Below are 18,533 nucleotides of genomic sequence, written 5' to 3'. Positions count from 1 at the left end.
TAATTTGAGTCATGTTTTGAATTGTCTTAATGTTCTGTTTGGAAGTTTGCGACAATTGCAAAACGTATTACGTAATCCACAAAATTTACATTTTTGCACCCAAAATTTTTGAAACACCTTTTGTAAAATATCAAAAAAAAGTAATAAACGAAAATTACAATTTCCATTTAACACAACAACAACCACAAGTAGGTTTCTAAAAAATGTCTGAATATCCTACAATCAAATTCTTTAGTCATTTGCACTCGACTTTAAATGGAAATGGTAAAGATACAATTCGAAAAAATCAAAACCTTAAAACGAACTCCGATTTGAGTATCAATTCACAAAACAATCATAGTTGGGTGAAGAAAGCTAGTGTGAAATTTTCAAATTTTAAAATAAATAAACCAGAAAGTATAGTCAAGAAAGAAAATGATGAAATAATTGATGAAAAAAATGAAATAAATATCAATTCAAATTCAGTCAATACATTTGATAACATGACCAATACTCCATTACCACAACAAGAATATATTTCAGATAAAGATTTTCCTCATGGAAAACTAATTTCAAGAATGGAAGAGATTATTAAAACAAATAAGACATATCTTAATGATTGTAAAGAATTAAATCGTTCATATTTATCAATATTTGAATTACCTGAATGTGAATCACCAATTCCATTTATTATAGTAAAAGAATGTTTACTTAAATTAATTGAAATTCATGATGAATTAAACAAACAATTTGAAGAAATTGAAAAACATACTTCAAATGGTGTGATATCAAATATAGAAAAAATAATGACATCAATTGCTAAAGAAGGATTAAATGTTTTTTATTATTTAAATTATTGTTCAAATTCAACTGCAATACATGAATTAAATGAATGTTTTAAAACTGATGATGAAGATGAACTAGATCCTGATTTAGAAATAAGTAATGGAACTATTAAAAAAAAATTTAAAGTGGAAGATCAATTTCAATTTAAACTTTCCATTTTTAAACATCAACAAGGTATACAGAATGTTTTAAATAGTGAAAATACAGGTGAATTTAAAAGAAATTTACTGTTTCAAGCTTTACATCATAATGGTATTATGAAAATATTTCAATACAAGAATTTTGCATGTAATTCTATAAAAGACATGAGAGATCTTGAAAAGAAAACAATAAATTTAGAAAAAGTATTAAAAGAAATTAATAATAAAATTTCAATTATAAATAAAGAAAATGATTCAAATTCAATAAATTCAAAATTAAATGAAATTATAGATTTTAGTAATTATTTAAATATAAATCATAAATATTTTAATTTTAAAAAATTACATTATAAATTTAATCAATTAATTAGTGAATTTTTTGGAAAACCTTTGTTCATTGGATCAGGATTCGTGATATATATAAAAGAAAATAAACCAGTTTTAAAACATTCAATTATTATATTATTCAAATGTCATTTAATTATTTTAGGATATGTTGAACCATTAAAACGAACATGTCGTTATAAAAAATTTAAACCAAAATTTATAATTCCATTAGTTAAGTGTTCTATAATTTATGAAAAATCTGATACAAATGGGATTCAATTTAATTTTAATAATGGAATTAAATTAAGATTTGCTATACAATCAATACAATTTGAAATTATTTTAGGATTTTTGACATTAGAAGATTACAATGAATGGTATGAAAAACTTGATTTGTTAATAAATCATGTCCATAACGGTAATTATATTGATAAGGTAAATGATGGATTCGTCTATTTGAATCAAGTACCGAAAAATATAAGTGCTTTTGAAATAATTGGCTCAAATAAATCGTTACAATTACCGTTAGAATGTTGTTATAAGATGTCTCAATTTAAAGTCAACTTAAAATATTTTGGGGGTAGATTCAATAATCATGAACATAGTGAATATGTCGATAAAGATAAAAGTTTCTATAACTTATATCTAATGAGTACTTATATTTCAAGAGATCACAAAAGGTTTAAACTGATTCAAGAGTTAATTAATCTTAATAATTCAAATGATACATCTGATACAACTGAACCTAAAAATGGAGATACCTCTGAAGACAAGGATTATACTTATAATGGTAAAGAGAATCCGAACTTTAATACAATCTGATTAGTACCTTCAATTCTCCCAATTTATAGCATTGACTGCTTCAAATAGTACAATTATTTTTCGTATATTTTCAAATTATGTGTATTTACATTTTCATTAAAATCATAACATCATTTTTGAATATTTTATTTCTAAATTTATCTCAAAACAGTAAGTAAATTCATATTTATTTATTTTAATTACCAGTATCACCAGCACCAATTGAATCATTTGTAGATTGATATCTATCATTATCAACATCTGCATTATGTTTATCTTGTCCTTTTTCTAATATAATTTTAATTGCTTCATCAACATTTGAAGTTTTAAATTCATTACTTAAATCTTGTTTTGATGCTTCATCTAATATCCCTTCTGCACCTCCTTGTCTATTTATAAATACTTTAAAAATTGAAACTATATCAATTAATGGAATTGTAGTATCTCCCTTTTTAAACTTTTGATATAATTCTGGTGAATCAATGAATACAACAAAATCGTTATCTGCTCCTTTATAGAATAATTTATGTGGTTGATTAGTCATATTGATATGTTATTTCTGTAATCCGTAGTTTTAATTGAAATTTTCAATAATAGTATGTTCAATAAGGAGGAATTAAAGTTCTATTTATAGTGAACTAACCAGACCAAGGTTTTTGAAACTTTAAATATCAATAGCAATTGTATCAACTTTAAAATTGTGGTGTGTATAATCAAAACCCAAAACACAAGAATTATAATTATAATTATAACCACCTTAAATTAAACTATGTCATAATACAGTTAAACTGTTTTGCGGCGTTGCCGAATTTTGACTTAGGCTAAATTGGGTCCATCAGTCAATTCGAAGTAGGAGCTATGATGTCGTTGAAATTAATTGTTTAGTACTACGTTTCAATCTTACTTTGTTTTGTGAAACATTAATTTTGCAACCTTAAAATGATCTGTTCAAATTTAAAATTGCTATTTTTTATAAGCTTTGAAGGACAAATATGAATCGATCGTTGATCGATACAAGAATAGTTTTAAAAAAAAGACTCGCTTGGTTTTACTCGAATATAGTTCAATACAACCCAAGGTAGTTTTGTATAGTAGAGTACTGTTTTTAGTTTTGGCTCTGTTTAGTACAATAATTACATTGAATGCCCCTTATTAAAAGCAAAGAATTTTTAACATAAAGAGTCTGCGTTATCAAGCACTTGTAACAACGTTCATTATCGGCTTTTGGTTAGTCCTCTAATATCAGTTTGATTAGTGAATTGATTAGTTATGTAAAGCCTATAATAAGACCAATGGGAAAATAATTTGATATAATTTGCAACTAAATGAATTCAAACTAAGATAAGGAACAAATATGTAGCTGATTCAATTTATTTAAAGGGCTGCTGTTGTTACAATTATGATCAAATCGAGAACCATTCTAGAAATCAGAATTACAAAGGTGGAACAATTGTGACATCTTATTACAAGTTGTAAAGGCATTATGCATATTTTGTATTGATCGTTTCTCGTGTATGTATGTTGTCTTGTTTCGGATCTAAAATATTTGTTTCAAAATTATTAATTATATAAAATCATCCTGAAAACTTCCCTTGCAATATTTGAGATCAGGTATAACGGTGTTGAGACCCTTACATTAATCTTCATTGCTTCGGATATTGACCTCATTTCATCAAAACTTGAACATACTATTGGAGTTTCCCTAAATTTTTTATAAAATTTGTAACTTAGTCGTTCCAAAAATAGAATCTTTTATCCGAAACTGCCTAATTCAACTGACTTTGTTTCATCATCACAACTTCTCAATTACATCATTCTTCAGTCTACCACTAACAAACACTCAATTGATGATATTATGTTTTAAAGAATAGATTGACGTCAATTGATCCATACTATCAAATTTAATCAATAAAAAATGGCTGTTAATACATTAAAAACATTTTCAAATAATATCGGATCTCATATAAAGGGAGCTGGAGATCACATATATACAGAAGCTAGTCATTTAGGACATAATTTAAAAGATACTGTTACTTTTCATCATAGGGATTTTGATCAAGATGATGAATTAATCAAAAATTACAAACATGATATTAAACAAGCTAAACTGGGATTAGATCATTTAATATCTCAAAACAATCAATTTTTCAAAAAGATTATACCTCATGTTATGTCATTGAATATGAAGATAGTTTATGAATTTCAAAATCTTATTGGTCCTAATTCACTTCAATTTAAAAATATTGAAAAATACTATCATGAATATGATGTATATGAAGCAGAGTCAGAAATACCTCATATTCATCCAAAAGAACGTCTTTTCCTAATTGATAGTGTGAATGATGAACTATTTCAATATATGCAATCAATTGGATCATTAAAATTTTATCTAGATAATGAATGTGCTGATTATATAAGTACCGTGATTCCGAAATTCAAATCTATGAAAAAGAGATTAAATGAAACTTTAAAATTAATCAAAAAGAGAGACAGAAAAAGAGAAGATCAAGATAGATTGGATCGTAAAATTGCAAAATTAAATCAAAAACAAAATCCATTAAGTGAAAAAGATCAAAAAGAATTAGATAAATTACAAAAACAATTTAATGAAGTTGATAAATCTTATCATGCAATAAATGAAAAAACGATTACTATCTTACCTCATCTTATGTCATTTTTAGATGAATTTATTGAAGTTATCACCAAGTTACTAATATGTAAACAAACTTCAATTTATAAGAGAATAAGGGATACTTTACAATATTTTACAAGATTTTATGGTTTGATTAATGAAACAATTCCAGAATATGACTCAATAATTAGTCATTGGGAACAAGATGCAACTAAAACTAGATTACAAATAGAATCATTTTTAACAATTGTTCAAAATAAAAATCCAGAATTAATCAATGAAGAAATTGATGATAAAGATAAATCCCTGACTACTCATAAATTATATTTGAAAATTGCTAATAAGGCAATTGATAAGAAACATATAGTTAAACCTAAAAATTTATCACAAGGGATGTTTAATGATATTGAAGAATCTGATTCAATTAAATCTTTTCAAAAATACAATAATCCTCATGCAAATGAATCTGAAACTTATCATCCAAGAAAATTAATTGATCCAATTGAAATTACTTCAGTTACTGATAAACCAATACCACCAGCACTACCACCTCGTACAAGTACAATGTCATTGATGCCAACAAAACCAATTCATGAATATCAACCTATTCCGCTTTATTCACAAAGTGCAGCAAATTCAATGGAATCGTTATCATTGGATGATGACGATACTTCAGTTATGTCTGATTCATCTAGTGTAAGTTCATTATCAAGTCATTCAATGGCTCATTATAACAATGAAAAAATCAATTCAAGTGATAGATCCTTAAAAAAACTATATAATTTAGCTAAAAATGAAATTAAAATTTCACCACAACCAATTAAACAATTTTCGAATTATCCAATTGTTGGAGAAACATCACAATTGAATCAAATAATAAATACTTCTTATAAAATTGCATTATTAGAACATTTATTTAATAAAGTTGGAAAACTAAATAAAACTCCAAAATTAGCTAAATTTGATTTTCAAGGTATTGAAATTGGAGATTTATCATTTAATGAAGGTGATAAGATTGATGTATTATATGATTTACAAAATATTGATTATTTGTATCAACAAAATAATTTGAATTGGGTTGTTGGATTAATTAAAGATGAAGAAAGTTATAGAATTGGATTTGTACCAAGTAATTACTTAGCCTAAGGTTATCTTATTCAAAAATTAAGATTTAAGTTAGTCTATATCACCATCTAATAATTTAAATAAAGATCCCAAAACTTTATCAGGATCTGTTCTTAATCCCCCATGAAACAATTCATTAGTTATAAATTGTCTTAAATTACCAGGAGCTATATATTTTTCTTTAACTTGTTGAGTTAAACTAAAATCAACATATTGATCTGAGTAATAAGTTGCAGCTACTATTGGTATTTCACCAAAAGTAATTGATTTTAATTTCTTAATATCATATAGATTAGTCCAATTTTTATATTCATGTAATTCATATGCTAATTCTTTAAATTTTCTTAACTCTGAATAATCATCAAACATACTTTTATAAACCATTTCACCAGTGAAAAATATTTGTTCTTTATTGTATATGAATTTTTCATTCCCTTTTGCGTATCTTAATCTATCTGCACTCCATTGTGAACTCATTCCATTTTCACAATAAATAGCTTCTTGAAGTAATGCATATAATACATTTGTATCAAACGATAAAGATTCTTGAATTAATGATAATGTTGCATAAGATGGTTTAGCTTTTTGTTTAACTTCCAAATAAAATTTTGTAACAATTGAGTGAATCTTATCAGTTCCTCCAAATCCGCCAAAATTTAATCCTAATTGTTGAAATCTTTCAACTGTTAAATTTCCACCATTTGGAGTTAAAACTTTATTCTCTTTCAAATATGAACAAATTTCAACAACTCTTTTAACGTCTATAGGGTATTTTTCATAATAATGAAGGTTTCTTTCTTTTGTTCTTTTATAAGTTTGAGTATATACTTCATCAACACTAAATCCTATTGGAGGTATTCCACCAGTTACTAAAACTTGCTTAATTGAATTAGAAAATTTAGATAAATATGAAAAACAACAAAATCCACCAAATGATTGTCCTAATAATGTCCATTTATTATCTCCAATTAAGTATTGCCGTATTCTCTCAGCATCTTGAACTATGTAATCCGCTCGATATTTTAATAAATGATTAAATTGTTCACCAATACTAGAAATTTCATAATTTTCAAAAGTACTATATTCAAATGCTTCACTCAATCCTGTTCCTCTTTGATCCATCCATACAATTTGATAGCCTTCATCCAACAAGATTTTGGTCATTCCCGAGTATTCAGTTGGGATAGAACATCCAAATCCAGGACCACCTTGAAGATATAATATCAAATTAGGATTTTCCGGAAGTAAGATTTTATCATTTCTATCAATATCGGAAAAAGTTGATTTATCATATTTTTGAGTGATTGTTATTACAATTTCGAAAAAGAGCCCAGGTGATGAAAAATCGTCATCATGAAGAAAAAACCCAATTGTTTGATTGAATATTTTACCAGATTTAAATACGTCGATGAGTCTATGATTAATTTTGTATTGTGTGTTCGATGTATTCATTTTCTGCTTGACAACTCAAATACGATTTAGAGAAATAAATTGAAACATGGTGAAAAAAGACTCGAGAATCTAAAGCCACTTTAAGTGCGGCACAGATCTCCAGCCGCACAATTGCCTCGAACTAATCTTTTCTCGTATTTTTATCTACTCCAATAATGAAAGTCTATGACTTGTTAAAATCATTCATCAATAACCTTTCTCAACATATCAGTTCATCTTATACATGACAGAAGTGAAGATTCCATCAAAGTTTTTTCAAAATTGGAAAGAAATTTTACAAGGTTTATATCCAGGTAAGCCTAATTTTACAGAAGATAAATGGCCCAAGGATTTAGATGACAAAGTATTAATTATAACTGGAGGTAATGCTGGAATTGGGTTTGAAGTAGTTAAAAAGTTATTTGAAAATACAAATATTAAAATTTATATTTTTGCAAGGAATGAAGAAACAACTAAATCAAAAATTAATGAATTAATTAAAGAAAATAAAACAAAATCGAATCAATTAAATTTTATACGAGTAGATTTAGCAGATCTTACCACAATAAAACCTGCAGTGGATGAATTTTTAAAATTAGAAAAAAGATTAGATATTATTATTCATAATGCTGGAGTAATGATGCCTAGAAAAGGTGAATTTACAAAACAAAATTTTGAATTACAACTTGGTGTAAATTGTATTGCTCCATTTTTATTACAACATTATTTAAATCCTATACTTATATCAACTTCAAATTTATCAAAATCTACTTCATGTAGAATAGTTTGGGTTGCATCAACTGCACATTTTTGGGCACCTGAACATGGATTATACTTTCCAGATCCAAATTTTAAAACCACAAATGAACCAAGTAATTTAACAATATATTCTCAATCTAAAGCAATTTCAATTATTATAGCAAAACAATGGTCATTACATCATAAAAATAGTTCAGTGATTAGTGTTGCTTTATGTCCTGGATATTTAAAAACTGGTTTAAGTAGAAATTTAAATAAGATTGAGAATTTTTTTGGTGATTTGATAACTCATGATAGTTCTTTAGGTGCATATACTGAAATATATGCTGCATTAAGTCCAGATGTTGAAAATGGTGATTATATAATTTCATTTGGTAAGAAGGGGAATTGTAGGACAGATTTGAATGATGTTGAAAATAGTGAAAAAGTTTGGAACTATCTTGAAGAACAAATTGAACCATATATCAGCAAATAGTAATAAATATTCATACAGGACATAGCTCAAAGCTCAACTACTTCTCTATCACTCTTTATAAAATTATTGAACTTATTGAATATGAAGAAGCAATATCATATAAAATTTGAGCAATAGACCAAGTTAAAGGAATCCAACAACTCATAGTTAAAGAGCCTGCTTGATAAATAGCAGCCAATATAACTCCAATAATAGCTCCACCAATAAATCCCTTTAATAATCCAATAAATATATAAAATAAAAAAACAAATATAAATGTTATAATTTTAAATGATTGTATAGGAATTTTATGTCTATAATTATTTATAATTGAACTTAACATAGCTAATGATCCAACACAAAAATATAAAGAACCTGATAAAATAAGAGACCAATATACTGTAAATCTCCATATATCCCATGAATAATATAAATATGAATTTAAATATGATTGTCTAGTTGGACCAATTGGCCAAAAAATTGAAGGAAATTCTGGAGTTGTATAACCTATTGGTATACTACTTGAACTTATGAATACCGACATAACATCAACATGATTCTTCTCTTGACGTTGATAGTTGAATTTAAATACAATCAATACACTTGGACTCTAACTATTAGTTAAAAAATTCTAATATATGTTGTTTTAGACAATGCTGTAGTAATCTGAGACACGACACTGAAAAATGAATTTGGTAAACTTAATATGAAAATATATCGATCGCCACCAATTTAGTAACCATCATTAAAGACAATTGATTCAAGGACCAAGATCCATTTCTTCACATAAGTGTTCAATTACCCATTCAATAAACTGCAACTCAAACAATTGATCTTTCTATTTCACAATACACTTTTTCAACAATCACAATCACTATAATTTACTAAAAAATGTCTAGGAGATATGATTCAAGAACAACAATTTTTTCACCAGAAGGTAGATTATATCAAGTAGAATATGCACAAGAAGCCATATCAATGGCAGGAACAGCATTAGGAATAGTTACAAAAGAAGGTATAATATTAGCTTGTGAAAAAAAAATTACTTCAAAATTATTAGATAATGATGGATCAAGTGAAAAAATTTATATTATAAATGATCAATTAATATGTGCTGTAGCTGGGATGACATCTGATGCTTCCATATTAGTAAATAATGCAAGAATTCAATCTCAAAATTATTTAAAATTATATAATGAAGAAATTCCTTGTGAAATTTTAATTAAAAGAGTTTCAAATATAAAACAAGGTTATACTCAACATGGTGGATTAAGACCATTTGGTGTTAGTTTTTTATATGCTGGTTGGGATAATCATTATCAATATCAATTATATACATCAAATCCAAGTGGAAATTTTTCAGGTTGGAAAGCAACATCAATTGGAGCAAATACTTCACAAGTTCAAACATTATTAAAAAAAGATTATAATGATAATTTAACATTGGAAGAAGGAAGTGAATTAGCTATAACAATATTATCAAAAACAATGGATTTATCAAATTTAAATTCTGATAAAATTGAAATTGCAACATTATCTTTTAATGAAAATAAATCAAAATTAATTAAAAAAATTTGGAAATCTAATGAAATTAATGAATTAATTAAAAAAAGCGGTGTTTTAAATGATAAAATTGACACTGATGATTAAATAAATATATACTTACAAGTTTAATAAAAATAGAATGTCAAAATTTTAAATAAAGAAAGAAATGTAAAATAGAAAAGATATTAATATTTCTTGTACGTATCACTCATAAACGATTCTACGAAATCAGTAAGCAAAGATGAAATAACGTTTTTGTATTCTAGTCCGTACACTGAAAGCAATTGACAAAATTGAATAACGGATAAGCAAGGTTAGATCTTCGAAACACCATTGTTGTTGAATTTCGTTGGATCATTCTTCGTAAGAGTACAAGCAGAATTGAAACAATAGCAAAAGCAGTAAAATAAGTTTTATTTTCGTAATCTAGATTGTTCATTAAAAGTTATTAATAAAATATAAAATTGAATAATATATTAACCAGGTTGATTCTCTGAATTACCATCAATAGTATTCGTTGAATTATTCGTCGTGGCAGTAGTAGCGTTTGATGTATTTGTAGTATTTGTAACTGTAGTAGTGTTCGTAGCTGTGGTAGTATTTGAAGTATTTGTATTTGTTGTATTAATAGTATTAGTAGTATTAGTACTATTTGAACTTGAATTTGAAGGAATACACCAATTTCTATGACAATGCCAAGCTTTCATTTGACAATCTCTTGAACAATATTTTGTTCTTTTACATCTTCTACATTTTGAAAATTCTCGCGGATAGTTCTCCCATTTATTACATTTTAAATTTCCACATTGTCTTATTCCACCTCTTAGGTCGTTCCTTCTACATGAATTTCTCATTATTACTCCTGACCAATAATACATATCTGTTCCTGATAAAAATGTAAAATTTTCAACTAATGGGAATAAATTTAATTTTTGAATTTCAAATAATGATGAATCTAAATCTTCTTTATTTGAGTGGTGAGTTGTTGTTGTTGAGGGGGGTGTAGATGAAGTTGTGGTTGTTGTGTTTGTGGTGTTTGTAGCTATAGTTGGAGTAGGTGATGATGAAGATGAATTTGATGTATTTGTTGAACCTGCATTTGAATTTGAATTAGTTGTTGCATTTGTTATAGTCACTGGTAAATCATCAATATCAAAATTTTTATAATTTTCATAATTCCATTTATTTTTTAAAAATAATTTATATTCATTTCTTTTGTTGATAATTAAAATTGATAAATTTTTTAATTCAAATTCAATAAATTTATTTAATTTTAAATTTAATTGATTATATTTAATTTTCTTGATTAAAGAACTTGGGGTGGTCTCAATTTCTTCAATTAAATTAAATAATTGTTTTAAATATGAATTTTTAAAATTTATATTATTCAATGTTGAATTATCATCACTTGAATTTGATAAACTTTCTTCTAAATCTTCTTCTGTTTCATTTCCAAAATTTTCATTTCTTTCTTCATCTTCTCCTCCACTTTCTTCTTGATCATCATCTTCATCATCATCATACTCTTCTTCATAATCTTCTATTTCTTCATTTTCTTCAATTTCATTATTTTCATGAGAATTTAATTGAACTTGATTTGTTTCTAAATTTTGTCTATTATTATCACCACATAAATCAAATTTATCATCTTTTAATATAAGATTATCTTCATCATCATTTAATGAAGAAATCATTTGAGGAGAATTTGAAGCACTTGGATTAAATCTTTCTAAAAAAGTAGTTTTTAATTTTTTTTTCCTTGATTTGGGGATTATTGTTGTTCTTTTTGAAAATTTCAGTTTTGAAGAATTTGAAGAAGTATTTGATGAATTTGAAGATGATTTTGAATTTGAACTTGAATTTGATTTTGAGTTGTTCCTACTGTTACTATGTTGATGATTATGATTGCTATGATTTGTCGAAGATAAATTTAATTTTAATTGATTTTCTAAAAATGATTTAATTTGTTTATCTCTTATACTCATATTTAAAATTATATGAGTATTTTGTAAAATATCTTTTAAATAAGGATATTTTGAAATATATGCTAATAATTGTAATGACCAAACAATATCATCATCTTTTGGTATTACAACACCTGATTTAGTAAATGATCTTACTGCTATATTATTACTCTGTTTTGCTCCACCATTAATATCTGAATTTCTTTGATATAAATCTGAAAGAAATTGTAAATTACTATCCATATCATATTCTTCATCATTATATTCATCATCAAAATTTATCATATAATTTTGATGATTCTTGTCAAAATTTTCATTTTCTTTTATTTCTTTTAATTTTTCAATTAAATTTAATGTTATAAAATTTCTTTTAACTTCTAATTCGATTGGTATAAGTAAGTTGTTATTACTATTATTGTTGTTATTGGGTTCACAATCATTTATTGGTAATTTTAATAATTGTATTAAATGTTCAACACTTGAATTTTCAATTTCTTGTAAATCAACATCTTTTAATGATGTATATGGATAAGTAAAAGATTGAAAATTGTTTGATATTGAAGTTGCTTCAAGTGCAGCTGCAGCAGCTGAAAATTGTGAATAATAATTATTATTTATGTTGTTTGTGACATTCGTATTATTTATGGTATTTGTATTGTTAGGGGTTGTATTATTATTAATATTCATATTTAAAAAATTTCCATCTATTATTGCTTCTTCAACTTCATCTTCTTCTCTTGTATTTGATCTTACACTATATATTGGATTTTCAGATTGTTCTTGTTGTGGTGGTTGTTGTTGAAATACATTAGGATTAATCATAGTTTGATCAGAATTCACATTATTTGTCGTTGTTGTATTTATATTTGTAAATGAATTATTTTGAAATTGTGAATGAAATTGATTTATCATTTCTATACCTGAATTAAAATAAAATTGATTTTCATCCTGATCATCTCTTGAATTTGAATTATTTGTTAAATTATATAATCCATAATTTCCATTATTACTAAGGGTGTTTGTACTATTATTATGTAAAAATGCTCTTTCATGTAATGAAATATAATTATCTAAAACTGTAGCAATTATTGGTAAAATTCCAGCTTTAACAACTTTTTGTCTTATTTTTTCAGTACCTCTTGTACCAATCAACACAAGACATTGAAAAGCTAAAGTCCATTTCCAAGCAATTAAAATTTGTTTTTCATCATTATCATTTATAAATTTTTTAAAATTATGACATTCATGTAAAATTTCAATTAATCTTTCTATTCCACCATCTATTGATAAAGTTTCTCTTACTTTTGCAGAAGAACTTACTAAATAAGTTAAATAATTTAATGAATTTACTAATGGTTTATCTGATGTTACATCTAATGCTCTTCTATCATAAAGACTTGTTGTTATTGTTACTGCAGCTTTATTACTTGATATTGCTCTAAAATTTGAATCCCTCATGTGGAGTTATTAATTTGTCGTGGGGGAATAGATATATTTTTGGAGAATATATGATATTGAGATATCCTTGATTTTATAAACAATTCAAATATGATAAAGGGAATATGGAAATGTGCAGTTAAAGTGTGTTGTAAAAATTTGAATTAGAAAACCCCAAAGATGAATAAACAAAAGATTGATTGGAAATAAAAAAAATAATAGTATCAGATTTGACTTGTTTAGACCCACAATGAATTGAAATATGTTTATGAATAGATGAATAAATGAATGAATTTGGATAAATATGGATGAATGAATTAAAGACTCTCAGTTAAGTTATGGTTGTAAGATTGATTGTGTGGATTTTCAATTTGATTTTCTTTCTTGATAAAGGAGGGCGAAAAAAAAATTTCGTTTTGATTAATAATAAATAAATCTAATACTTAATACTATGCAATGTAGATAATGGTTGTTGGTTTGATGTTTGGTTGGTTTTGTTTGTATTTGTTATCAGGAATATGTATTGATTAGTAGTAATATCCTACGTGTATGTGATATTTATCTGGTTGTAAAAGTATATACTTGTGGGTTTACTTATTTACGTAGTAGAATATATTTTTTGGTTGTAAAAAAATTAATCAAAACTACTAAGATTATTAATGTAGGGTATTTTGTGTTAATTACTTAACAAATCAACTTATCTTGTCTCTACAAAGTCAGGGATAAAGATAACCTCGAGGTTGAGAATGAATTATTTGACTAAAAGAATGCAATTAAACAACTGACTTAAAGTAATTAAAGATAAACCGTAAATATGGATTGAATACTAATAAGTCCACCTGATATCTCTTTGCCTGAATAATAAATGGCTTAAGGCAGGCCTGATAATAATTTTAATAGTACATGCAAATGGTAGCGAATTTCTGCTTACTTTAGTATAGAGTTGGTAGTTTAGAATTGCGATTATTCGTTATTATATACTGTGCTAATTCAATATTTGATTCACCTCGTGTGTTTGCATATTTAGTCAAATACTCATACCAGGGAACTAACTTTATTTTGTTATGTGGTAATCTCATTAGATCATAAAATATAATAACAAATTTTTTTAATTTTGATCGAAAATATACATAGTTCCAAATGTGGGGATTTTTTAATGTATTGAATATGATCTTGGCTCTTTCGCCTAGTACTTGTTTAGCTAAGTCAAGTAAACCAAAACCACCTTGATGATATAATGCTTTAAGCTTTTTCGTGCTGATACCCGTAAAATTTTGTTTGATAAGCTTATCCCAATAGGAAATAACATTTTTATTGATGGAATATATTGGATCATGATAATATAACTCACTCACTCTATAATAGTTTATTAGTTGAGTTTAATGATGAATAGCTAAGTCTTTCGTATTATACATGGTGTGTCGATTCAAGAATTGATTTATATATCTTTTCCAATCCATTTTTCCTAAGTTAATTCCCAAGTATTTTAATGGAGCCTCTTATAGGTCTAGTATGTTTCTAATATAAGATCTTTGCAGTTGTAAGGAAAAAGCTTTAAAAGCAGGCCTTACTAAAATTATTGTGGTTATTGTGTGGTTAAATGTTATTGTTCTGTATAACTGTAAAAACTATCTTCAATTGTATGCAATATCTTAAGCTAAACATATTTCAAATTTTGCAACGAGAACGTAACTTCGTCCTCCAATATAATTCGTGGCCTTTTTCTGTAATAAAAGGTAAATTCGAGGTACTTATTTATTTTGAGCAATTCATTTGGTTATTTTTGGTTTTCCTATCCAATCTGCAAAGGTTCTGTTGTTCTTTGTGTTATATTTTATTTTTATTGTCGTATTTTTGTCTTCTAAGATAAATAACTAATGTAGCATTAAATTATTTATTAAATATTTGATAAGATATAAATCTCAACTGATCGAGATCTTACACGTTTTTTTATATTATATCGGTAGATTAATCAGGTTATGGTCAAACAATTGGACAAGAACTGCTGTGATGATCACATATGCTGTCAAATACTAAAAGGGCCAACGAGAGAACAAATACAGAGAGAAAAGCAGTTTGCCACTAAGGTTTTGACATTAGCTATTATCCTTACAACCTTTGCTTGTTTTACAACTTACTTCATAGCTAAGCAGTTCATGAATTGATAAAACTAATAGCCGCCCAAAGGAGACATTAGTGGGCATAAACTTTAGGTCTAAATTTCATGGAATCACATACAAACAACAACGTTGTTGAAGGGAGAGATAGATTGATAAAAGCTATTATGTCCACAACTCATGCCATGAGTAATAACTATGCTTTGCCCAATAAATCATGAATGTTAATGGAAACCTGGATTAAGTGAGATTGAATCAACACCTTTAGCTAAAAAGAAAGCAATTGGTAATAGGACTTTGCTCGAGATTTGGGCCATTGATTCTTTTGGTCCAAGGTTGAGATATTTATCTAGATTTGTTACTTTGTTTCAATTATTTGTTAACTCAACCAAACCAAGCTCATAAAATCGAATCAATCTAATCAACCGAGTTTGAGTTTATAACCAGCGAAATAAGCTGAGCTGACCAGAATTCTAACAAGCATTCAAATAACAAAAGCAGGCGACAATCAAGTCTAATCCAATGACAAAATCATAATTAACGATAACGTTAGGGACAAAAAAAGCGACAACAATTTTACATGTTAAACAAATAAAATTAGGAATGAAAAGCTGTAAAATATGAGGGTAGCGTGTTTAATGTTTTCTTCCAATTTTCTAAAACTATTGAAATTTTATCAAATTAGAAACCGAACAATGAAATCACAAGCATAGCAAAACATAATCTAGTATTCTATTTCTATATAAAAAATTATAGCTTAGTATATATGCATATGTCAGCTTGCCCAATCAGGTTTATTGACATCCTACGCTTTCACATTGTGCACCACCTTTTGGATCATTGCAGTAATTATCTACACCACCATATTGGTTTGTGTAAAATTCCCCATGCGTTGCGTCATTAGTCCCGAATTGATCGTAATTATCTGATGTGTGATCCATGACTGTTCCACACCATTTCCAAGCATCAGCCAATCTTACACCATTGCCTTGATCACTAAAAAAAACCGACGCCATCTGGTCCAAATATTCATTATAATCTCCTTCAGAATGATCCCTAATATCAGTTTCCAAATCGGTATTTTCATTATCCACAGTGTAACTGACCCAATCAACTTCATATCTATTTGTACGTTTTCTAATTCTGGCATTATCATAAAACTCAGTACCAGTATAACCTGTATTGGATTGAGAAATAATATCATTCAAAACAGTCTCATGATCTATATGCGGTAAATGAAAAGCAACATGAGTTCCAAGACTAGATCCCCAGTGAACTACAGTCATATTCTGCTGATATCTGTTGTTGGCATATTCATGTTGATATAATAATGGCAAACCCAAGTCGTGTGAATTGAACAACAGTTTCAAATTATCTATACCGGTTGCATGTTCGATTGGTTTAAATCCAGCATCCAAAAATTTTTGGGTATAGACCAAATCAAACCTATGTGGGTCCTGAACGACTGCGAGGTTGTGAATACCAGCTACTCCAGACATCGTAATATATTCGTCAGTTCGTTTGTCATTCTGTCTATAGTATTGCACGCCAGAGGCCACAGCCCACATAGCAGTCCAGATTGTCATACCAATGGCCAAAGCCCAACAACCTGGTCCGATAGTAGCACATATAATAGGTGCCCATGAAGTATTAATCGCGGAGCCAGCAGCTATCATTACACCAGCCAAAACAGCAAAACCTGCCCAACTCCAAAAGTTTCTCTTTTCAAATGTGCCTAGAGCGCTTTCTACCAAAATTTTGTCAGCAGATCCTTTCTTGACGCATTTGATAACGCTTGCAGTAATCATGATCCCAACTATTGCTGTGACAACAAATGTCATCAAATATTTGATGATTATATTTCTACTAGGTTTGTAGTTCATTTTGAGTCAACTTGTCAACGTGATATTCTAGCAAAATCTGGTCTTCGTGAATTTTTCGAAAACATCACTTATGACATCTGGACACTTTTATATTTCACGAATCTAGTTATTAAATACATAATGTTCAAAGCAATGCCGATCGCAAATCTTAATCTCGCAGACAGTTCCAATAAAATAATGTTTAAAACAATGCCGATCGCAAATCTTAATCTCGCAGACAGGTCCAATAAACTATTGGGAACAACAATTTAGCTTCATCTATTGTTTTTTATAGTGAAATTACTGTACGGCACCAATCTAAGTGTGAAGATTTTGAATCACGTTTCAGGCAACATCATTATCCTCCCACTAATTTTTGCATTTGCAATAAAACACCCTAATATTCAAAACTTGAGGTATAAGCGGCACGAATTTTTTAGTTTATTGATCAAGTTCCATTGTTCTCCAAGTTACAAACCGTCTTATAATTATGAAGCATAATCCTGTGATCTAGTTACTAGTTTCCCCCTTTGAATGAATAGCAGCATGTAAAGAAATTGTAGTGCCACGTACATGTATAACATGTTTGCAGTTTTAAGCCATTTTGAACGGTCGATCAGAGTCTGTTTGACTAATAAGGTATGAAAATTGGCTTTTTTGGACGATAATGTTTTTTATTTATCTATTTTTTTTTGATTTATATACTTACCGTAATATACAAACTAAAATTTTTTAAGTACTTACCTATCTAGAAAAAAATTCCTTTTAGGAAATTATTCTTCCATTGGTAAGTATTGTTCTTCGAATTACCTTTTCTATTTCTCGATATGGCTCAACCAATTGGAACCACGCTAACAATTACTGTTTTTCCATTATGGTGAAGACAGAACACTAAATTTAGCTCGAATAAACCAAACAAAGAAGGTCATTAACTTTGCTAATTGACTACAAACATTACTGATAATTTTATGATCAATATAAAATACATTACATTATTATCATTAATTTACATTATTAATAGTATAATAAATACTATTTTAACTTATATATACGGATATTTTACAATTGAAAATAAAAAACTTTTATAGTCTTGAGTTTTTGGATAAGGAATGAT

At 27.3% G+C, this 18,533-nt stretch overlaps 9 protein-coding genes across 9 annotated transcripts; 4 read left to right on the top strand and 5 right to left on the bottom strand. All coding sequences in view use genetic code 12, as the record gives it.

Moving 5' to 3' along the window:
• Positions 1-203: 203 nt before the first annotated feature.
• On the top strand, positions 204-2,114 carry KGF55_001486 (uncharacterized protein; the record flags this gene model as incomplete). The annotated part of the gene is made up of 1 exon (XM_051756066.1): positions 204-2,114. One exon carries the CDS (start codon positions 204-206, stop codon positions 2,112-2,114), a length of 1,911 nt encoding a protein of 636 aa, XP_051615797.1.
• Positions 2,115-2,289: 175 nt separating this feature from the next.
• KGF55_001485 (uncharacterized protein) lies at positions 2,290-2,637 on the bottom strand (the record flags this gene model as incomplete). Its single annotated transcript, XM_051756065.1, has 1 exon — positions 2,290-2,637. The coding sequence occupies one exon, from the start codon at positions 2,635-2,637 to the stop codon at positions 2,290-2,292; it is 348 nt and encodes a 115-aa protein (XP_051615796.1).
• A 1,371-nt stretch (positions 2,638-4,008) lies between these two features.
• On the top strand, positions 4,009-5,871 carry KGF55_001484 (uncharacterized protein; the record flags this gene model as incomplete). The annotated part of the gene is made up of 1 exon (XM_051756064.1): positions 4,009-5,871. The coding sequence occupies one exon, from the start codon at positions 4,009-4,011 to the stop codon at positions 5,869-5,871; it is 1,863 nt and encodes a 620-aa protein (XP_051615795.1).
• A 30-nt stretch (positions 5,872-5,901) lies between these two features.
• On the bottom strand, positions 5,902-7,302 carry KGF55_001483 (uncharacterized protein; the record flags this gene model as incomplete). The annotated part of the gene is made up of 1 exon (XM_051756063.1): positions 5,902-7,302. One exon carries the CDS (start codon positions 7,300-7,302, stop codon positions 5,902-5,904), a length of 1,401 nt encoding a protein of 466 aa, XP_051615794.1.
• Positions 7,303-7,525: 223 nt separating this feature from the next.
• KGF55_001482 (RDH2) lies at positions 7,526-8,515 on the top strand (the record flags this gene model as incomplete). The annotated part of the gene is made up of 1 exon (XM_051756062.1): positions 7,526-8,515. The coding sequence occupies one exon, from the start codon at positions 7,526-7,528 to the stop codon at positions 8,513-8,515; it is 990 nt and encodes a 329-aa protein (XP_051615793.1).
• Positions 8,516-8,570: 55 nt separating this feature from the next.
• On the bottom strand, positions 8,571-9,038 carry KGF55_001481 (uncharacterized protein; the record flags this gene model as incomplete). The annotated part of the gene is made up of 1 exon (XM_051756061.1): positions 8,571-9,038. One exon carries the CDS (start codon positions 9,036-9,038, stop codon positions 8,571-8,573), a length of 468 nt encoding a protein of 155 aa, XP_051615792.1.
• Positions 9,039-9,385: 347 nt separating this feature from the next.
• On the top strand, positions 9,386-10,144 carry PRE9 (proteasome core particle subunit alpha 3; the record flags this gene model as incomplete). The annotated part of the gene is made up of 1 exon (XM_051756060.1): positions 9,386-10,144. The coding sequence occupies one exon, from the start codon at positions 9,386-9,388 to the stop codon at positions 10,142-10,144; it is 759 nt and encodes a 252-aa protein (XP_051615791.1).
• A 371-nt stretch (positions 10,145-10,515) lies between these two features.
• MUB1 (Mub1p) lies at positions 10,516-13,461 on the bottom strand (the record flags this gene model as incomplete). Its single annotated transcript, XM_051756059.1, has 1 exon — positions 10,516-13,461. The coding sequence occupies one exon, from the start codon at positions 13,459-13,461 to the stop codon at positions 10,516-10,518; it is 2,946 nt and encodes a 981-aa protein (XP_051615790.1).
• A 2,890-nt stretch (positions 13,462-16,351) lies between these two features.
• KGF55_001478 (uncharacterized protein) lies at positions 16,352-17,440 on the bottom strand (the record flags this gene model as incomplete). Its single annotated transcript, XM_051756058.1, has 1 exon — positions 16,352-17,440. One exon carries the CDS (start codon positions 17,438-17,440, stop codon positions 16,352-16,354), a length of 1,089 nt encoding a protein of 362 aa, XP_051615789.1.
• Positions 17,441-18,533: the final 1,093 nt, after the last annotated feature.

Source organism: Candida pseudojiufengensis (assembly GCF_024610245.1).
Source record: "Candida pseudojiufengensis strain CBS 10847 chromosome Unknown scaffold9, whole genome shotgun sequence".
In the NCBI taxonomy this organism is placed as follows: Eukaryota; Fungi; Ascomycota; class Pichiomycetes; order Serinales; family Debaryomycetaceae; genus Lodderomyces; species Lodderomyces pseudojiufengensis.
Note: the sequence above shows the minus strand (reverse complement) of the source record. Positions and strands in the feature narration are given on the sequence as shown.